General features: G+C 40.8%; 1 protein-coding gene across 2 annotated transcripts in view; it reads left to right on the forward strand.

The window, feature by feature from the left end:
- LOC138203554 (MAM domain-containing glycosylphosphatidylinositol anchor protein 2-like) overlaps positions 1-20,690 on the forward strand; it is a 182,956-nt gene that overhangs the window by 96,942 nt on the left and 65,324 nt on the right. For both annotated transcript variants that reach the window (XM_069158514.1, XM_069158515.1), the window contains exons 5-8: positions 777-909; positions 1,156-1,425; positions 14,575-14,666; positions 14,749-14,986. In XM_069158514.1, the coding sequence (XP_069014615.1) occupies positions 777-909; positions 1,156-1,425; positions 14,575-14,666; positions 14,749-14,986 (733 nt within the window). The remainder of the gene's footprint in view (positions 1-776; positions 910-1,155; positions 1,426-14,574; positions 14,667-14,748; positions 14,987-20,690) is intronic.

Raw genomic sequence — 20,690 nt, forward strand, 5'->3', positions numbered from 1 at the left:
TCCTTTCACTGGCCCTCGCATTCTCCAAATAGATATTCCTCCCAGTTCCTTCCACCCCTACTGTGAGTAAAGCTCCCAGTCTGAATACCACAAACCTCATCCCCACATATCTACTCTAAAGCAGAGGAGGTGTCAGGAAGAGAAAGGAAGTGGGATGTGGGGTCCGTAGCTAATCTATTCCAAATAGGCATCCACAAGCTTCAATGGCTTGTGGATATGAAAGGGTGTGAGAGACATAATGGATTGTCATATAGTGTGGACTGCCGCACCATATGGGAGACTAGTGTTTTAATCTGCCACCCTCCCCTCTTCCTCCGTACACAGATCAAAGTTTTACACTCACATCATATCCTTCTGGGCGGAGCTCGTCGTTGACAGGCCCAGCTGGAATCAAAAACACATTCTCAATGAGATAGCCATTTATGTGGAGACATCCCCGACTGAGCCCGTCCGTATTTCTGGGGCTCAATGGTGGAAATGCTGCAGGGCCTTTCACTAGAAGCTAATCTGACACATTAATTTTCTGGAGAAATATCCGCTTCACTTTTATTTGGATTTTACAGTAACATTCTTGAAATCTGCTGCTTTTTCTTTTCACTTTTGTCTCTGTTCAAAAAAAACTGTGTACATATTCATCTCATTGACCTTGCTTCGGAGCTATTTGGGCTTTGTCATCTCCTTCGCAATACCTAGTTTGTTTTGCATTTCTTTCACTTGATTATGTTAATACTTTTGCACACATTTGCATACCAGTGTTGGTTTAATCTGAGCTGCAGGGGGAAACGAAGATTTTGAAGCTGAAGAACCTGCGTCCTCAAGACTACGCCAACTACAGCTGCATCGCATCCGTCAGGAACGTATGTGGGATTCCTGACCGCAGTGTTATCTTCAGACTCACCAATAAGACAGGTACTTTGGATGACTACTTTCTTTTCTACACCCATTCCTCCCAAAATTCATGTTTTTAATAAACTTTCAAGCAGATTGCAATTTAAAACCAACAAAACACACAAACTGTCTAAATAAATGTGGAGCAGACATGGAAACAGATGTGTGCAGATGTGTGCAGTTTCTCAGCTGAGTTATACTGTAATTGTCAAAAGTGCCACTGTTGTCCAACCTTTTTCTGAGATGTCCCACCTTCTGTCTCCACAGCCTCCCCGTCCATCAAACTGCTGGTGGAGGATCCCATTGTGGTGAATCCTGGCCAGACAGTATCCTTGGTGTGCATCACCACTGGAGGGGAGCCGCCGCCCCTTCTCACCTGGGTCAGCAGCAATGACAGCCTGCCACAAAGTAGCGTGGTGAAGGGGGGCACGCTGACTCTGCCGGCCATCTCCTCAAACGAGGCAGGCGTCTACAGCTGCGTGGCAAGCAACAACGTGGGCAACCCGGCCAAGAAGTCCACCACCATCGTGGTGCGAGGTGAGAAAGCATGACAGCATATCCAAACACATAGAGCCGCAAATTATTAAACCTTATTGGATTATTCGCTTTTTTGTTGTATTGTTTTCGCTTGGTTTCTCCCAAGTTTTATTTTCTGTCTCCTAATAGCATTCTCACTGATTCTCAATTTTTATGGCTGTTCCTGCCCACTCACTTTTTCAGCCAATAAGACGCCATCTGTCGCTCTTTTTAAGCTCAGCCCAGCTCCTGCTGGCTACAACAACCAGAGAGGAAGACACTGTGGCTTTTTGCTCTTTATCTGAGAACCTCTTTAGAGTGAAAGTGCTGTTGAGGTAACTGTGAACCAACCACCCAACAACTGCCGTTAACATTTTAATGAAAAACAAAAAATATAAATGTCATTATATTACAGAGTTGACTTTCAATAGCTTGTAAAATTACTGCAGTTCATTGGTTCATTTGTGTATTTTACTCAGGTAAAGGGTAAAGCTGAAGGAAAGGTCAACACTAAAGAGAGGCAAAGTATTCCTAACACATACATCAAATGTGGAATTAAATGCTAAATAGATCTCTACAGTATAATCTGCCAGAGGCCTTAACTTTTGCGTAAATTCCCTCTCTGCCAGTAGTGAAGTACTTTTTTGCACACTTTGTATGACTGCACATATTTTATCACTGTTTTTAAATCATTTCCAAACTTGAAACATTTCAGGTTTAATTAAATGCAGGATTTTCTAACTTTTATTAATTTAGAATTTATGTTACAACATATTTAAATTAATTTACAGCGTTGCTGAATGTCCTTCAGATATGATGTATGCTCTTGTAGTTCGACCTCACAAAAACAGAGTGCATCAGGTATTTATTCCAGCTGTGGTTACTTAAGGACAAGTCAAGGGCACTGCTCGAGGCTAAAGAGTGTGAAAGCATTGATGAACAGACACCGATTCAATGAGTGGTTTAACACCAATTTAGAGAGAGCAGCAGGACGAGGGGCCATTGCTGTCTGTTGGGTCATTATCAGGAAAATATTATTTTCTAAGATGCTCTTCACCTGAGTGGCACAGGAGGCCGGGGAGTGTCTGATCTGTAACTCATTGCAGAAATGACCGTTATCTGAGTACCACCACTCGTTCTTTTTTTTTAATATTGACAGTTTGTTATGAAAGTCGATACTTCGACGATGATAAGCACTTCTAGGTATGATTCTGGCTCATGATACGTACAGTAAAATGCTAAAAATATATTTGAAAGCTGATACTTAAGAGAGGCAATTTCACCGTCTGTAAAGAAAAGCTGTTTTACTATAAGACCTGCACAGAGGCGGCATAATGCATGAGGAAATTGACTTTCATACTTTCAAATCGATTGCTATTGCTAAGCTGGAGGATTAGGGTGGCGTGCGACTCAGCTTTCATCTGTGACATAACAGAGGAGCCCGATGCCCTGAATGTGGAAGCGCAGGTACCTCTTGCTGGTGAATAAAAAGATGCAATAATTAGTGGAAACCCTACAAGCAAAAACAGCATTAATGCGATGATCCAAATGCGAAAACCGTATTCTGTTGTACATTTCAACTTTCCAACATCATACAAATGCAGCACAAATTTAAATCCGAGTTTAGCAGATTGGCTCATAAATGGAAGTTTTTCCCAGTTTTCTGCTTTCATCTCAGAGATTATGCCACAGCTCGATCATCAGGTCGCCTCTGTGCTCGGCCTGTTTGGAAGCATTTATTTATGCACCATATACTCCGTGGGATGAAAATCAAATCATCAACAAATCATTTCTGATGGCCCCCCTGACAGATAAACCCCCATCTCCGTATTGTGAAAGTGCCCATAGAGTTGAGGACTTAAGAACTGGAGAGGCTTACATCAAAAAGAAGATGTCAGGTGCCCCGTGGGAGCAAATAAGTCAGAGCACGCTCACTGCAGGCAACTGCTCCAATAAATATCCCACTCTCATAAATGTGCCATACATCTGGAGCTGACAATACTTCTCATATGGTATCCTGCTAAAATATGACAAAAGAAATAAATAATAATAAATTCACTCCCTTTTTAAATATATATGACATTTCAATATACCCTCACTGATGTATCGGATTTTTCTAAGGCTATGGAGCACTTGTTAAAAGTTGAACAGGACGAATATGCATTATTCTGCTTGACTACATTTCTAGCAGCATGCACTGCTTCTGATTTGTTATGCAGTGCTTTATGGAAAAACAAGTATGCCGTTTATGTAGCAGGCTGCTACCATCACATGAGATCCAAAAGCTTCATACAACATACTGTTTCCATAACTTTACCTTTATTATTATCAAACTATTAGAGTTTAAAAAAAAAAACTACTCAATCATGGGGACTCTCCATATCCCTCCTGCTAAGGACTGACAATGATAAACACCCATTTTTGAATAATGATCATTGATAGTTAGCCTTCTATGTTTTCCTAAAGCTTAAAAGTAATGACATCAGTTGAACTCTTTTGGATGCTCAAAGAAACCACAGTCAGACAGGGACAGGTGGGTACGTAAATTAAGAAATGGCAAGAAATTGTATCCTGAGTGTATCAAATCAATGAGTCGTTACACATCTGAGAGGGAATTGGAGGGGAAACCAACTAAACTAGACATAGGAGAGAGGGAGATGCTTAAATGACACAATTAATCAATAAGTGTCAAAGCAAATTAAGCATCAATAAAAACTGAAAATAAATTGGAAACATTCTCGCCAGATTGATGAACAGTCAGTCTTGTCGATGCAGCGGTGGGATCAATAATTACAGACAGTCTCTGAACAGAAGGAATGACATAAATGACATATAATCGACACAGAAAGTCCACTCGGTGTTAGTTTGTCACAAATTTTGGATCAACATACTTGAAGGAGATCTTAAGTTTAGAGACATATTTTCAAAGTCAATTAGAAAGGAAGACGACTAACTTAGATGCCATCAGCATTTGATGGGAAACACTCTCAAGTCCAACAAAACATCACTGATGTCAGAGTGAATTTGGAGCGAGCTCTATGGACGGCATAAAAAGTGAACAAGCCAAAAAACATTGCGGCTTTTTTAAAATTTTTATTCATGTGACAGAATAATAAACTAGGAGAAACAGTGAGTTGAAGAGAAGAAAGGAGGGAGGGAGCTGTATTTAACATCACTAATTAACAGGAGGGAGCTTCAGCATGTTATCACACACCTTAGGATCACCCTCCTGAGTCTGATGAGCTGTCACTGACGTAAATGCAATTTTGGGATCGGCACGCAGGAGATGATTATTGTCGTCATAGCTGTACAATGGCAGAAAAACTGTACGTGATACTGTATTTTTGTATCACTATAGATTAGATTATAAAACGTTAATCTGATGCTCAAAGACTAATGTCACGAGGTGCCAAAAACATGTCGCTTTTACAGTATCACCACAAGTGTTTTTCAGATAATCGTGTTTTAAAAACCGAACAGTGTCTCTTTTTAGAACACTTTCTCCATTGTTTGCTCCTGTGGCACTTTGTCAGACTGATTCCTCCTGTTAGTGAGTGTCATGTTACATGAAAACAAGCTCAAAGCATCTTTCCATATTAAGGAGCCTGGTGGGTGCACGGGTGGGTGGGCGGGCTGGGACGATGAGGGTACGCTAAGTTTCCATCTTTACCAGGGAACTTCACACAACCATGGTTACTGTTAGATGTTTGAATTTAGAAACAAAGTGATGCTTTTTCCGTTTAATTGTAAAGTCACCCCATAGTGTTTAAATTTTGTCTAAACCTGCCAGAAGAAGACAGCAAAGGTTTGAAGAATGATCGAACTTTAAAAAAAAAAATTAAAAGGAGAATGCCAGCATTCACAGATCATCAAACTGCAATTTATCATCATCAAACGTGCAAAGTTAATTCATGCATGCTATTTTTCTCTCTATGAACTCATATTTGCAATGCTGCAGGGGAGATATAAGTTGCACTGTACATGATTAAAGGCTCTCATAATGTTATGGTAAGACTTTAGAGTTAAATAATTGTCAGCTGTCTTGTGTGGACACACTATGTACCCCAAACATACAGCTCACTCCAAAGAAATTTTGACCTTTTTTTTTTTTTTTTTTTTTTTTTTTTGCATTTTCTGAGGTTATAGCCATGAAGTCCTCTCTTGCTTCATTCATATTGAAACATGACCATTTGCACCCTCAAGAGCATTGTTCACTCGCTGTGGGTTTTTCCAGTCACCCACCTTCTTTGCCTACCTGGTTGTTTGATATTTTCTAGTTCTCCTGTGTGCATACCTGGTCACGTCTTCACTCCCCATATTGACAGAAAAATTGCTCTTCAATCTAAATGGCCACTCTCAATCATCTCTGAGTCACAAGTGAGCTCTTAAAGGCATGAAGTGACTTTGAAATGACAGAGTTGTCCAAAAAAAAACAGAAAGCCAAAACCTCTTCAGATAAAGTTGAGATCTTAACATCAATTCAGCCTTTTGAAGCACAGAGATTGAAAACAACAAATATGAAGCTGCCCAAATACTGTATATTTACCATCACTTTTTATTTATTAGGCAACATAAACAGCCATACAGATCTGGTCCCAGCATATACTTTCGGTTCAGGTGATTGGTGGTCGACAACACAGGTGCAGACTCTCTGTGAAAGGGTTTTATACTCTACTTCCACTCCCTGTCAACTAGTTTGAGATGACCCTTAAAATGGCAACCCCTTCCAGTGAAAGCACAAAAGGAGGCAGAGTGGCTGTGGTGAGATTTTAGTTTCCAGACTGGGTCTGAAACTGTTTTTTTTTCTGTACTTTCTGTTAGTGACAATCAATCATGCATGAATGCAATCAAATTCCATTGAAACACTTTGGAATATCTAGTGTCTGTGCTGAATTCAATACAGTCTGCATTATATTCAGTATGTTATATAATACGCATATAATTCAGTCTCATTCCATTGTAACTAAATTATGATGTAACCATGTCATAAATTAAAAAAGGCAGTCGTGCTTTGGTTTCCTGTAAATCTCATCTTACGTCTTTTCTTCCTATACTTGATGAAAATTAATAGAATTTTCACCCATTAAAATTAAAATTTAAAAATCATGTTTGATACAGTACAGTTGGTCCACTGGGAACTCTTTTTACTGACATGGTACTTTGATGTGAGGAGAAAAGGAAAATTGAAAGAGGATAAGCTCGACTCGAGGTTAAAGCACACGCAGACCTTTAGTTGCTCTTTGTTTGATGTGTGTATGTCTGTTTGAAAAAGAGAGGCACAGAAAAGAGAATGTCTTTATGTGTGTGCATTTGCACTCTCAAGAATGCTGGAACGCTCTGCCAGCTGTTAATATGTGTGTTGTGTGTAGGTGTGCTGCCTTGAAGACTTAAATGTGTGGAATTGTAAACACAGGAATCAGTGTAGGTCAATTGTCCGTACTCGTGTGTTCGCGTTGATGTTCATGTGCACACACCGCTTGTGTACACGATATACCAAATCATTTGGATCCGCTCCACTGAGTTTACTCTGCATGTTTCGCAGGGTCACCCTGTGGCCTCATCGTTGACTATCTCAGCATGTTCACCCTCCTCTCTAGTCCTTGAGAAGCCCTAACAAACTGCTGCTGCCAAAGGGGGCCTGTGTGTGTGAAAACACACATCTCTCCCCAGCAGATGGTAGTTTCTCTGGCCATACTCTCCCACAAGCCAGACTGCCTTCCAGGGCTTGGCCATCTCCACAGCCAGCCCGGCAGGCTACTGGCATCACATCACCCTGCTGACAAGATCCTTTTTATGGATTAAGGGTCTGCAACACGTCTTCAAATGCAGGTCAATATCCTGCTTTCCCCTGCCACTTCAGTCCATCCCGTCCCCGGCACAGACACCAGATTGTGATATATCTGCTGCGACAATGCAAAGATACTCCGCACTGGTGCTTTCTTTTTTGGTGTGTTTTGCGTATCAAATATGAGTAGGCAGCTCTCAAATGGAGAATTGGTGAATTGAGACCGAACTGTCTGTAGATGGTGTTGAAATGGGCAGCTGGCCTGGCATTTTGTTTTCACGTCTCCCTGCATACACATACACACACACATGGCCGACTCTGTGCATGTGTTTTTCCATCTTTTAGCAAAGCAATGCGTTTTCCCTCTGTGTGATGTAGGGAAATGAGCGTTGCTGTAACTATCAAAGATTCAAGATCAAACGGCGATGAGTTGTCATTGGAATTCCCCAAATATTCCTCGGGGAGTGTCTGACAAATTCAGGTATGACATTTTTTCCACTCAAAACATCCATCATCCCGACATGCCGACGTAGACACAACTAATTGTGCACACCCAGACACGTACATACATTTTAGCACATACAAAGTCAAACAGCTTCCGTCCACACTTTGTAACTCTGACTTGAAGCTTGCTGGTATTTAGTGAAACAAAAAAATTCAACCTCTTTCAGTGTGGGCTGCCCACTGTTTATATTTAGACTGTTTGGCAGGGAGAAAACAATCATGACAGGCCTTGTAAAAACCTCTCTGTCAGCATGTGAATCAACATGTGAATGACCCCTATCAAATTTGCTTTGGAATAAATTCTGGTCGAAAGCTGAATACATTTCCATGCATGAATGCCAGATTCAATGGCTGGATGGGCAGAACTCGCCCAGGCAGGCTTGTCTCTTCTGCTGCGGCCCAAAGACTGTGTCAGTGTATTTGTTATGTGAATACACTGTTTCGTCGGCGCATGCGGCGCCCATGCGTGTCCATGTAAAGTCTTTTCAACATGAGTTAAAGCCAGAGGTCAGCTTGAAGGTTGAGTGTTGCAGTTTTTTATTTTTTTTCCCCTGCCAAACAACGGACATGTGTAAATGGTTGTGATATTGTAAAGCTGCTGATGCATGGGAAATGTGTTGGTGCCAATGTGAAGACACATGGAGTGATAAGAGGAAAATGAGAGGTGTTTGAATGGTGGCACGATAATATGTGTACATGAATGGCTTGTGTTTGTACCCATTCTCCTGCCTGTTGTCCTTTTTTTGTGATTAACCTTGAGCCTAGCGGATGAGGAGAGTAGTAGTTTCTAGAGACATCCATCTGGCTCTGAGAAATGAGTTCGGCTTCGCATGCTGGTATTCGCCACAAGAATGAATGAGAGCACAGTAGGACGCCTGCTGAGAGATGGACAGACAGGACTGAATGAAAAATGAGATGGACTGACGGGCAGAAGTGAGGATAATGATTCAGGCTGAGAGTGGAGTGAGACACGTCTTTCTTCTCTACCAGACAAAGGTAGAGCAAATGCACGAGAGATAGAGAAGGGGAAAACACAATCTTTTTTCTTCTCGCAGTGTTGCTGCATGTATGTGTTTGCAAAAGTGATGCCATTGTGTCTTTTTCATTACGTGTTTTTCATTACGTGCATCCATACGCGGTATGTCAGGGCTGTGTGCATGCTCTGCTAAGAAGCTCCCCTGAGGTGGTATTGTAATCCTGCTGTGTGACACAAGCCCTCTGTAGAAGAAGAAGACCTCAACCAGAGCTTTTCCCTTTGTGTGATTATCTGTGCCTTTCATGTACAGACCACCCATTATTCCCATGGGCTATTAAAGCTATGGGGAATCAAAAAGGCTCGCTACAGGCAAAAGCCCTTCAGTTTGCAAAAAAAAAAATAGGGAACACTGTATTATGTACAGTAATGATCCAAAACAATACTTTGAATATCCACCATATCACCACTGAACTGCATGCAACCCCTTTAAGCAAAATGGGATACAGGAGACATGTAATGCAAATGTAAGAACCCCCCCATTTTGTCTCTTGATATTACCCTGTAGAAAGTAGCTCCTGTAGTGGATGTTTTACTCTTTGGCACATTGACACATTCAAGGTTCGATGACAGGAAGCTCTGATGATGATAAAAGGGAACCAGCTTCCAAAATGCATCAATAATGCATGCAGAATTTGTTTGCGCACATGTTGACTTGTGTTTTGTGCCCTAGAATCTGTGGCACTGCCATTGCTTTTAAAAATAACACAGGCTTTCCTACACTGCTACTTGATATTTTGTGCTTACATTCTGCTTATCATACATTGCTTTACTTTGCACCTCATAACCACCAAGACCAAGCTGTGGTATGTCGTAAATGAATCTTCCCAGGAGCTCTTAGTATTTAACATGCAGTACAAACAGTAAACATAATCCTTATAAAACTAATATTGTTACATTTTTGCTGATGGTGATGCCTTAATTTAACTTCATGCTTTAATTTTCCTGATGCTAGTTTTTGGTATTGTTGCTATGAAAGCCCTTATTTCACTGCCGGTACCTGCTCTACTCTACTAACTTTTGGTATTGGCTTGGAACCTCAATGGTGTTGATACCAAAAATAGTACCAGGTGCTATTAACAACTTTTGCCCATGTGAGTGGCTAAAAGTCCATTGAGTGATAAATGAACACTTCTATAGCATGATCGTAAGAAAAATCTAACTTTATAAGCCTCACAAAGGTTGCTATGAAAGCTCTTTCTTCAGCTGGAAACACTCCTGAGACAAAAACAGCCCAGTTTAAGTGTCACTCACAAGCTTTTTTCAAAGTTTTCAACCATATCACATGGTTTACATCAGCAGATAAGGTTTGCTAAATCATTGGGATTTAGGAATTAAAAGTATCAGAAAACAAATATTAGAGGTAGCGTATAGTTACACTGATACAGATTCAGAGTAAAATTCGACATGAAATTTGGAAATTTGTCCTGCACACTTCTGTGCTTTTCGTATGTTGGTCTGTGCAATCCACACTTCTCCTGCTAGCTCACTACTTTTCGAAATAAAATACCTTATCCACAACATTTTTACTGTGGAAGGATGGTCAGATTGCCAAGTACACTGCTGTCTGAACACAGCAACTGCTGGCTTCAAAACACGCAGTTGTATCATAAAATCTAGCAGTGGTACCACAATCCTCACTACACATGGAAAAGGTTTTGACAGTAAAGACCATGTGACACTTCTGCAATGCAGCTCTGGATAAAGCTTGTGGACATTGAGTTTAAATATTTGTTCTCAAACCTTACAAAGGTACATTACTGTTTATTAAAGGGTTATAGTATGGGATTGCTCTTGTGTTCATGATTCATTTCTAACTAAACATACAAAGCTTACATTCACGCATGTACATGCAGCCAGTGCCTGTATAAACTCAGAAACTCACATTGTATACTCCCACAGTAGTGCTCTAGTTAGATATTGATGATGTTGTGAAAATTGTGTAACAGCAGCCGGAGACACAGTTTACCTCCACAGCAAATGGGAAAGTTCTGTTTCCAAGTGGAGCCCTCATTAAAGATTCATTTGACTTTTGCCATGAATTGGTTATCAGGAACGCAGAGGGAAGAGTGACAATGCAGCGTCACACGATAAAGTCTCCCAACTCTGCACTTCTCACCTAGCACACTCGTCTCAGTGCTTTTTAAAATACCTCTAGTTTTGGATTCTCTGCCATGCATAAGGGAACAGGCACCATTTTAGTCACCGCCGCTGTCCAGCAAAATGTACTACAACCTGGGGAAGTAATGCCCACTTATCTATCTTGTACACAAATGTAGTCGATTTACAGCAATGCCTATTCAATATTTATGGTCAGATAAAATGGCAGGAAAGGGTTTTTGAATATGGAGGAGACATGGAGGGGACCCATTGTGAAATATGCATGAGTGCACATATGCAGCACTAGCTATTCTGATGTGCACTGCAGCTCTATGCAGAAACCAGGGAAGGCTGAGTCCCATTCTGGGGAAACAAAAAAATGACCATGTAGGTTTGACCCTTCCAGTCTGACAGACGTAGAGTGCGTCCAAATTCACATCCCTTCTTCTCAGCTGAATTGTTGAATAAGTATTCATCACAGACAGGTGCAGTATATATCAAATGAAACGGCACAACTTGACCTTTCCAACGACGCTAGTTGCTTTTCCATTTGACAAAATGTTGACGAGAAAAATATATTTGAAGTTGCATCAAATTGAATCTTAGTTAGAATCTGCGTAAAATGCGTACGTCCCTCTTCACTCTTGTTTGAATTACTCATGAATTCGCCATTACGAGTTCTATAAATGCTGCAGCAGAACCAGAGCTTTGTAATGAAGATCGTCACGTATTTGTATGTCAAAGTAATTTTGCTATGAGGGCAGATCAAATGTCTGCTCAGTAATATCTTAACTAATTTCTTTACCAATTTATTGCTCCCAGGTTGAATAAGTCACAAAGACCCAATCGCTTCACAACATACCACATATCAAAATAAACAGCAGAACGTACCCTTCTGATCTTACTAGTTGTTTCTTTGTGTGTCAAAGCGTTGTTGGCACTTTTTTTTTTTTTTTTTTAAATCACAGCAAATTTCTGCATTGTCCAGATAGTTGAGTAGTTAGCACACGTCACATGGGCACATATTCCCCGAGGAGTAAGTCCACGGCTCAGGTCCCAGCCAGCTGGATGCTTGTTGCATGCAACCCGGTATCACAGCAAAGCGTGTAATAAACCGGAATGACTGAGAATATTTTCAGACTTTTTACTGTGGTATCAACATGGCCGATCAGCCATCAGGCAAATATAGGATAGTGACTTCACTATGCCGTAGAGTAACGCAGAGATTAAAAAAAAAAAAAAAAAGGTAAACATTGATTGTGTGCACCTTCACATTGCCTCAGATAATACGCACATATATCAAGAATCATAATAAGGTCCAAACTCATTATGACATCCAGTGATCAGTTAATGAAAATGAGACATTGCTGCCCAACCTTGTGTTTTCTGCAGATAACTTGTAATGACAGGAAACAAAAAAATGAAAGTGAAAACAATGTCATTCCCTATAAAAGCTTTTTGATTGAATTTAGGCAAATAAATGTATCTTAAATAAACAGAACAAATGTTTGCTTAGACTGCAGATATAATTTACTGTCGTTAAAACCGAATGACTCAACCACCACCTCCCTCGAGTTAAAGTTCATCTTACGTCATGTACTAGACTAATTTAAAAATGGATATTGGAAGCTGTTGACTCGTTGTTCAGTCATCAATTTATGTAGCAGTATACACTGGACCAGTGTAAACAAGCCCCTGTATAGAAGAGGATTCTGTAAAGAGGCTATGACACACACCATTAACAGACATATATAGGATCTGTTTGTCACGAAAGGAGCATAAGTTCCAGAAAATTATTTGTTTGGCCGTGTGGCCATTTACAACACACAGCATGGAAAGAGATAGCATGAGCAATTGAAGAGAATGAACTGTACTTGTTCGTCTGACAGACATCTTCGTAAACGAGATTACATCTGGCCTTACACTAAATCAGAACCAGATCTGTGATTGTTAAATGTTGAGTTGTGTTGGAGTTTCTAAAGCTGAGAAGAATCTACTTGAGCTGGAGGGATGTTAAAATAAGTTACAAGTTAATCCAAATGTTTATCCGCTGTCACCTGTGACAGCACAGTGACTCACGCAGATGTGTGGAAATATATGTGTACGTTTATGTGTGGATAAGATAATACTTTCTTAAGAGGCGGCTACCAACTCTGCTGCTTAGAATGTCACTGAGACATAAAAGCTTTTCCAAACTGTCAAGATAGAACTACAACTCAGTCTCAGGATTTCACCGTCTCAAATGTATGATGGCACAAAATCTGTGTTTCCTTACGGATGTGCTCACTTAATGGCCTCCACAAGGGACTTTGTATTGTCTTATTAACCTTTTTCCATATGTTGACTTGGAGGAAATCAAATCTGTGCATATATGTGGTAGATTTACATTGTGATGTGGAGCTGAGCCTAAACCTGAAATGAGCATGGGCTTCTGGTAAAGCTTTGTATTTTGTATCCATGATGGTCACAGATGCTGCACATCATATTCTACCAATTTTCACAGTGTCCATGGCAGTACTATTGAATTATATACGAGACGACTGATAGGCACTGCCTCTGAGAATAAGAACATATGGTACACGAGAATGCAAATGCACAGTGGTGTTCGGAGGGTGTTGACATAACTGTGATATTTGTATCAGAAATAGGATTCTCTGCCTGCCGACACTGATTTCAAAGGTGAGGAGGAAAATCATGTCAAGAAGGCGAGTGTCGCTCGTCTCTCCTTCACTGTGCAGCCTGGCAGGCGTCACAATGTTTTGCACATTCAATTTCCTGTGTTTAAATCTGACGCACAGGTTTTGTTTTCGTTTTCCCTTTACCAAACTGAATATGATAATGTCACTTGGGAATTGCGAGATGAAAAGATTTCCATGGTGCCGTCAGCTTTTTTTTGCTGAGGAGATGAATTGAACAGTCGGCGCTGGGTTTGGAACCAATACAGCATGCATTATAATGAAATCATCTTCTTTTTTTCCGTTCAGAGGAGCTATGCTTTGAAAATGGAGTTTGCAAACCAAATTGGATTAGAAATGGTGGATATTTTGTTAGGTATCTCTCCAATTTCACAGTGTGTGTGTTTGTGTGTGGGACTGTATGTGAACCTGCTTCACTAAAGCTGGATTTTTCAGTCTGCAGCTATCAATAATGATGCTGCTTCAAAGCTTTAGTCTTTAAAACAGATTTACAATTTTTTTCACATCTATTGAGTTCTCTGTTTGACGCTACTGGTGCATCGAAAGGTTAAGTTTCAATTGCTGTTTTAACAGAACAGTTGAATTCATCCCTTTATTGTCTGCTGGTGGAAATTTCACGGCCATGGACATTTCCCGACTGAAGTGACACATTCAGATGAGCAAAAATCATATTTTTTTAGATGAGATTAACTGTGACACGATGCAGCCTGTCGATGCATTTGAACAATGTTTGAGGTGTGCAAAAGCTGAGCAGGTACAAGTAACACACTCACATCTACATTACACTCACTGGAGATACATAACAGTGATTTACAGCTCGAGTATAGACACCAAGCAAACTAAAAATGCTGGAAAAAGTCTATTCAAAAAAATCTATAAAATCCTGTCTTGCGATTACATCTCAAAAACCGCATCAATATGACAAGCAAAGCCATAACCCACAGTAAATGTCTCTGGATTTGTTCCAGCGGGGTGGCACAGCGTTGCAGAAACAACACGTGTAGTGGATAAATGCCAATCCTGTTCTGATCAAACTAATTTTTACTTCACAGCTTTGAAAAAGGGACGATTCTGGATCACTCCTGACCCCTACCACAATGATGACAACATCCAGATCGGGCGTGAGGTCAAGATATCTTGTCAGGTACAGTCACAAAAAAGCAGCATAAACACATGAGTATGCGTGTCAAAAGTAAAATATAAAATAACAAAGTGTTACATCCTAGGTGGAGGCGACTCCTCCAGAGGAGCTGACGTTCAGCTGGCTGAAGAACGGCCGCGCCCTGCGGAGCTCAGAGCGGATGGTCATCACCCAGACGGACCCCGACATCTCACCCGGGACCACCAACCTGGATATCATCGACCTCAAGTTCACCGACTTTGGCACGTACACCTGCGTGGCGGCGCTGAAGGGGGGAGGCATCCCGGAGATCAGCATTGACGTCAACATCTCTTCCACAACTGGTGAGCCTCACACCCCTTTGTGTCAATGATGCATCTAAACACCTCCCCCAACACATTCGACACACACAGACACCTCACAGCTACTTTAGTCATGCACACATGCTTCTTCCACTCTTTAAAGGGCTTTTATTTTTGTAGATTTTTCTACCAGTCCTATCAGTTTTCATATCATTTGACTAAAACTGTGTCCAGTGTGATTATCAGAACCATTATTTTGGATGTAAAAACCAAGGATAATGCACTGTAAATGTAAAGTGTAATATAATCACCCATTACATTGTTAAACCCCTAAGTGCTTACAAGCATGTTAAGTAGAGTATCTACTTATCTGGTATTATCTATTACTATCCACCGTCTCATTTCTAATTCACAGGTGTAAAAATAACTTTAATGCCCATGTTGGTTTTCATCTCCATTAAGATGTTATAGTATAATTGAAGCGCTGTCGCTCTTAAAGCCATTTCAAGTTGAGTTGCAATTTTCCCAGATTTAAGCAGCCAACCTGATATGTAATAGACAGGACTGGTAGCAAATCTAATAAATATGACCAGGGTGTAGCGAAAGGGAATTTTCCTTCAAAGTGTTCATTCACCCAAATTGTAAAAGATATATTTTCCGATTCACCTTAAGAGGTTTCTAGCAATACAGATAGTAGCTGAGGTTATAAGCATTCAGTATCTGCTGTGCCCTGACACAATGAAGGTGAATGGAGTTCTGTCGCTCAACATCATTATTGTTTTCTGTTGATGCATTTCTTATGTCCCTGAGTTGTGCTGCCATAGGCCAAGATTGCTTCATTTCTTTAACATTTATGTCTTTAATATGTTTTTTTTTAATTTAATATTCTTGCTGTATGCTCTTTAAAAGTTGACAATAAAAAGCCAATTTACTGTGAGGTCTGTGGATTATCCAGACTTTTACAGTTTATTTAGAAGGAAGTAATGTTTTAAAAAAATATATAGTTTTGAGTTGTGCAAACAAACATCCATTCATCCACATTGTATTTGGGTCGTGGCAGGAGTCTATAATGATATCTCAAAACCGCAGGAGATGAAACCAAAAGCAGAAGCAGAATTTTTTTGTCTGTGTGATTTGGGTGAACTGAACCTTTAAGCCTTTTGGGTCATTTCCACAGGATAAGAAAGGTTATATGTTTTCATACATACAGGCTTTTGTTCACTGCCTGACTAAGTTCCAGTAGTCTCTCCCAAACTGTAAAAAAAAGTCTTAAACCACTGACTTCTTCACACTATTATATTACAACACTAACTACTGCACACTACATTGCTGAGACTTTTCAATTGGACTCCTGTGAACCAAAACAGACACCAAACATCCATCGTCCTTCCATCTAATTGGCTGCTTCCACCTCTGTTCCGACTAACGTTTGCATACATGTATACAGCATGTTAATAACACAACATACCAGTCCACCTTGTCTACCGAGCTGCATCATCGTAGTTTGAATCATTGGCATGTCGAGCTGTAGCTAATCTCAAAGAGACCGAAAAGTGTTACAGCAACCGTTCGCTGCGTCTTTTAGATTCTCTGCTGCTCTATTTTATATCAGCTGTTTTAAAAGAAGGCAAAGATGCAGGTACTTAGATAACAGGACCAATGTTCAGTCTTAAATAATCAAAAGAGAAAATCTACTGTGAAACATCTATTTTTCTGTCCTTTTTTTAAGATTTTAACATCAACCAACAGCCTCCATGTCAGGTTTTATAAGAAAGCAGCTGCGTTCACAGGCAACAAAAGAGAGCCTAACTTTTTTTTTTCTTTCTTTTAAGATTACTACGTAGCACATTTAGTAAAGTTACGTTTTGTGCTCACTCATTTCCTGCAGGCTCTACAGTCATGGTGAAATACAGTGTTTAGAGGGAGACAAAGCAATAACACATGTAATGAGACGGGAGTGGTGGTCTTTATCTGTAATCTCCAGTGTGAGGTCAATCAATGAGCAGCAAATGTGTGGTAATGCTCCATTGTCACCGCACATTACTTCATCGTCCATCGACTCCACTGAGGGATGTGACCCGAGCAAATCCACGGCCCCCAGAAGACACCGAGGCTGGGAGGGTCCTGCTTGCACCGCACTCATCCCAGATTTCCAGATATTCCGTGTGGGGGATTCCCGTGGGTCGGTGTTGCTGCCGCCGCAGTAGATATCTGTTCCTCCTTTCAATTTACCAGCATGTGTTTCTTACTGATAAGTGACTTCTGGGGTTGTGTGATGTTTTGCAGCTTGGTGGTGATTTGGGTTCATAGTAAGCTTTACTCTCTTTTTTACACACACACACACACACACACACACACACACACACACACACACACACACGGAGGCACACACATCCACAGACACGATTCACGCACCCTTACCTATTTTCACCGTCTTGTTTTCCTATCACACTCACACCTTGCTGCCACTCACAGCGTGAACATGAAAGCAGTGTGTCGACCTTGGCTGCATAATTATTGTTAGATAATCCTTTGATAATCCCTGCGCTATAAAACAGTGGGATCAATCGCATCTGCCAAGATTGTTTCCTCATTATCTTTTAAATAGTGCAGTCTCTTCTTTTAGAGTGCCTGGGCGATGCCAATGCATTAACACAGATCCTTTAATGTGCAAAAGAAAAACTACTGCTGTCTAGCTGAGGAAATAACCGAGGAAATGACTGACTCTATTGTGATCATATGAAATGAAATGTTTTCTTAAGGCTTAGATTTGATTGCTTCTTAAGCTTTCATTGTTCCAGTCAGATGTGTGGGTATGAAACAGTATGAAAGAGTTGGGTTGCCATCGAGCTGTTTCTGTCACAGGAAATAAGATACTGAATTTTGTTTCTGCCGGTTGCAATTCCTGCAGCCGTATCTGGATGTGACTGGGTTGTTTCCTGGAGAATGCCTGTTATGTGCTGCGTTTCTTTCAGCCACGCTGATGCCACGAATCAGAGAAGTGCCTTTGCTGAGCGGCACCGTACAGTTGCTGTGTACTAAAGCGCTTTGTGCCTCCGCCTGCAGCCTGTTATGGGGTGAATAAGCCCCGTTTTTGTTCCTCTGCCTGTTGTCCTAAAGGGAGAAAGCCCGAGCTGCAATTAGAAGTCTTAATAAAAGTGTTTAGAGCAGATTACGCTGCAGGTCTGCCAGGGTTTCATGCTGGGGAAGTGGTTGGAAAGCGTTTGAGCCTGAAGTGTCTCGAGTCTGAACACTGCGGAGCTCGCAGGGCTGTTCCAGCATTGGCTCCGGTTTCAGATTCCAGGGCTTAGCCCGAGCCCAGCCCACAGCCCATCTTTGTAAAAGAGAGTATTAATTATCCTCCGTTCTTTCAACTTTTGATGAACACAGATTTTATGATTTCTCCCTTTTTGCAAAACAGCACTAATATTTACTGTTGTGACACACTTATTAGATAAGCTGCTACTTTTTATTTTTCGGGGCACCCAGAGATTGCGAGACTAATGCTTATTTATGAGCGTGGTCTGGAAACGAGGACACAGACCTCCCCTTTGGATACTGCCAAGATTAAGAACCACAAGACACAAGGGACAGCTGAAAAGAGTTACGAGCATTAGCGTAAAACATCCCATAACCTTCTAACAGGAAGTAGCACATTAATCCTTTCATTAGCCCATGTGTTCAATGGTGTTTGGTTGCTGCGTTTTGCTGGATTATTGGTAGAGGATGTGATTATTGTCATTCATTCAATGGCTGTGAGTCTGAAAAAGTTATTTGGATTCAGATTGAAACTACCACTGGGACATTTTTGGAGATACCATTTTAATGGCATATAGAGTTATTACGGATGGATTCTTGACATTTAAAGCCAGTTTTAAACAGATACCCACTCTGCTGAAACCTGATGAACTGATACCCGCTTATTGCACTCGCTGTATCATAATTGCTAAAACACTTGAGTCTAAACTACATTACCGTCCTTTAAACAGTTGTAGTGAGAGTAGGCTCTGTTGATACATTTTGGATTCAGCAAATGATGGTGGCTCATCCTCAGTCAGATTGATGACCAAAGTAAGTATTAAGATTGAAAGTCACCTCTCTTGCTTGGGGGATAAATCCTTCCTTGATGAGTCCCTCAGTTAGCACCCCGCTCACACCTGAAATCCTGGCACCACCCAGTGTTTCTGTCAATCTCAAGAATCGCTGTGGTTAATGAATGAAGCAAATCAATTGAGTGCTTGGTTGATTAAAAAATGAGCTGGTTTAATAAACACAATATGCCACATTTTTTCTTTTTGTCTGAAATTAATTTTAGTCATCAGAGGCTCATGGCAGGCCTGCTCGTCTCTGTCTGTCCTCCTTTCAACCACCCTGACTGATTCGTCATGAGCTGCTGTCATTTGAGTGACCGTGCCACATGAGACTCTAATAGGGCCAGCATGACCGCTGGCTGTTGACTGCTCCGATGGGCTTGTTTAAGCAAGAAATTCATAGACCCTGAAAAAGACCAGGTTGTGTATCCTGACTCAACTACACAGTGCAAAGGTTCGACTGCTGTTGTGCAATGTGTCTGGATTTTGCTTTGTCAAAAAGGTGATTTAATTTCAATTTAGCTGAATGAGTGAAAAGAGTGAATGGGATTTTAAGTTGACTGTTGTTTAAACCCCAACTCCTTGGTTACTGTTGGTACTCCTGAAGCTTCCCATTCTCACGCTTCACATGTCTAGGTTGTACTAATGGTGGCAGACTCACCACTGGAAAAAAAAAAAAACACTAATAGCATAAGATAACATAAACTCCATGTTTTGGTTAAACCTTACTCCCTTGTTGAGCTTTTCAAGCTGACTAGTTTTAAAATAAATGCTCAGTCTTTAATGTCATACCATACATAATATGATGCTGAAAGATTGAGGCTCAAGCTGCGTACCCCAGGCCGAACTCAGCATCCTCACCAGCAGAGATGATACCTGTAGGAAGCGGGGAAATGCATTGTTCTTGTGCACAGTGTTGGAGTGTAAAATTCCCAGATTATAATAAAGAGCTACTATTAACCTCTCATATTATTGTGGATCAGTTTATAGACAGAGGGGAGATACTACACAGTAGGTGTGCTTGTTGTGAACTGGGTTATTTTAATGGAATCTATAACTCCACAAACTAATGTAGGAAGTACCACACTCTTGCAAGTAATACTTGGTTACTACTATATGTAATCTAGTTAGCCATACAAGCTAACGTTTCCAGTGTGCACTGAGAAGACAAACACACTGTTTAAGATGTGCCGTACACTTTTGTTCTTGTGTTAGAGAGACTGAAAAAAAGAGGCCACTCTTTAAATGCAGAGCCCCATGTGCACTGTTGGGCAGTCTGTGTCTTAAATTTACTGAAAAGAATTGGGAAAAAAATGATTTGAGCACATATTGTATATGTAACCACTTCTAAATTTTAAAAATGAAGTACTGAACTGCACACACAGAGCAGATTCCAGCGTTGGATTAACATGCCAGTAGAGGTGCAGAATCAAGTCCAGTGAGCTGTGAATTTAGATGAAGGGGTTTAACAGCTGTCCCACAGCTGTGATGCTGTCCTCAGAAATATGCCATATGACAACAATGGATGCCACTGTGGTGCTAAGATCAGGATGTATACAACTGCCTGGGCGTCAGCACAACACCTGTGATGTTTCTGAGGTAGACGGTAGATGCAGAAACTGTCAGTGAAAAGAACAACTGTAGTCTGTAAACAC

This window comes from Embiotoca jacksoni, unplaced genomic scaffold (assembly GCF_022577435.1).
Source record: "Embiotoca jacksoni isolate LCO1_2020_lvr unplaced genomic scaffold, fEmbJac1.0.p SCAF_23, whole genome shotgun sequence".
In the NCBI taxonomy this organism is placed as follows: domain Eukaryota; kingdom Metazoa; phylum Chordata; class Actinopteri; family Embiotocidae; genus Embiotoca; species Embiotoca jacksoni.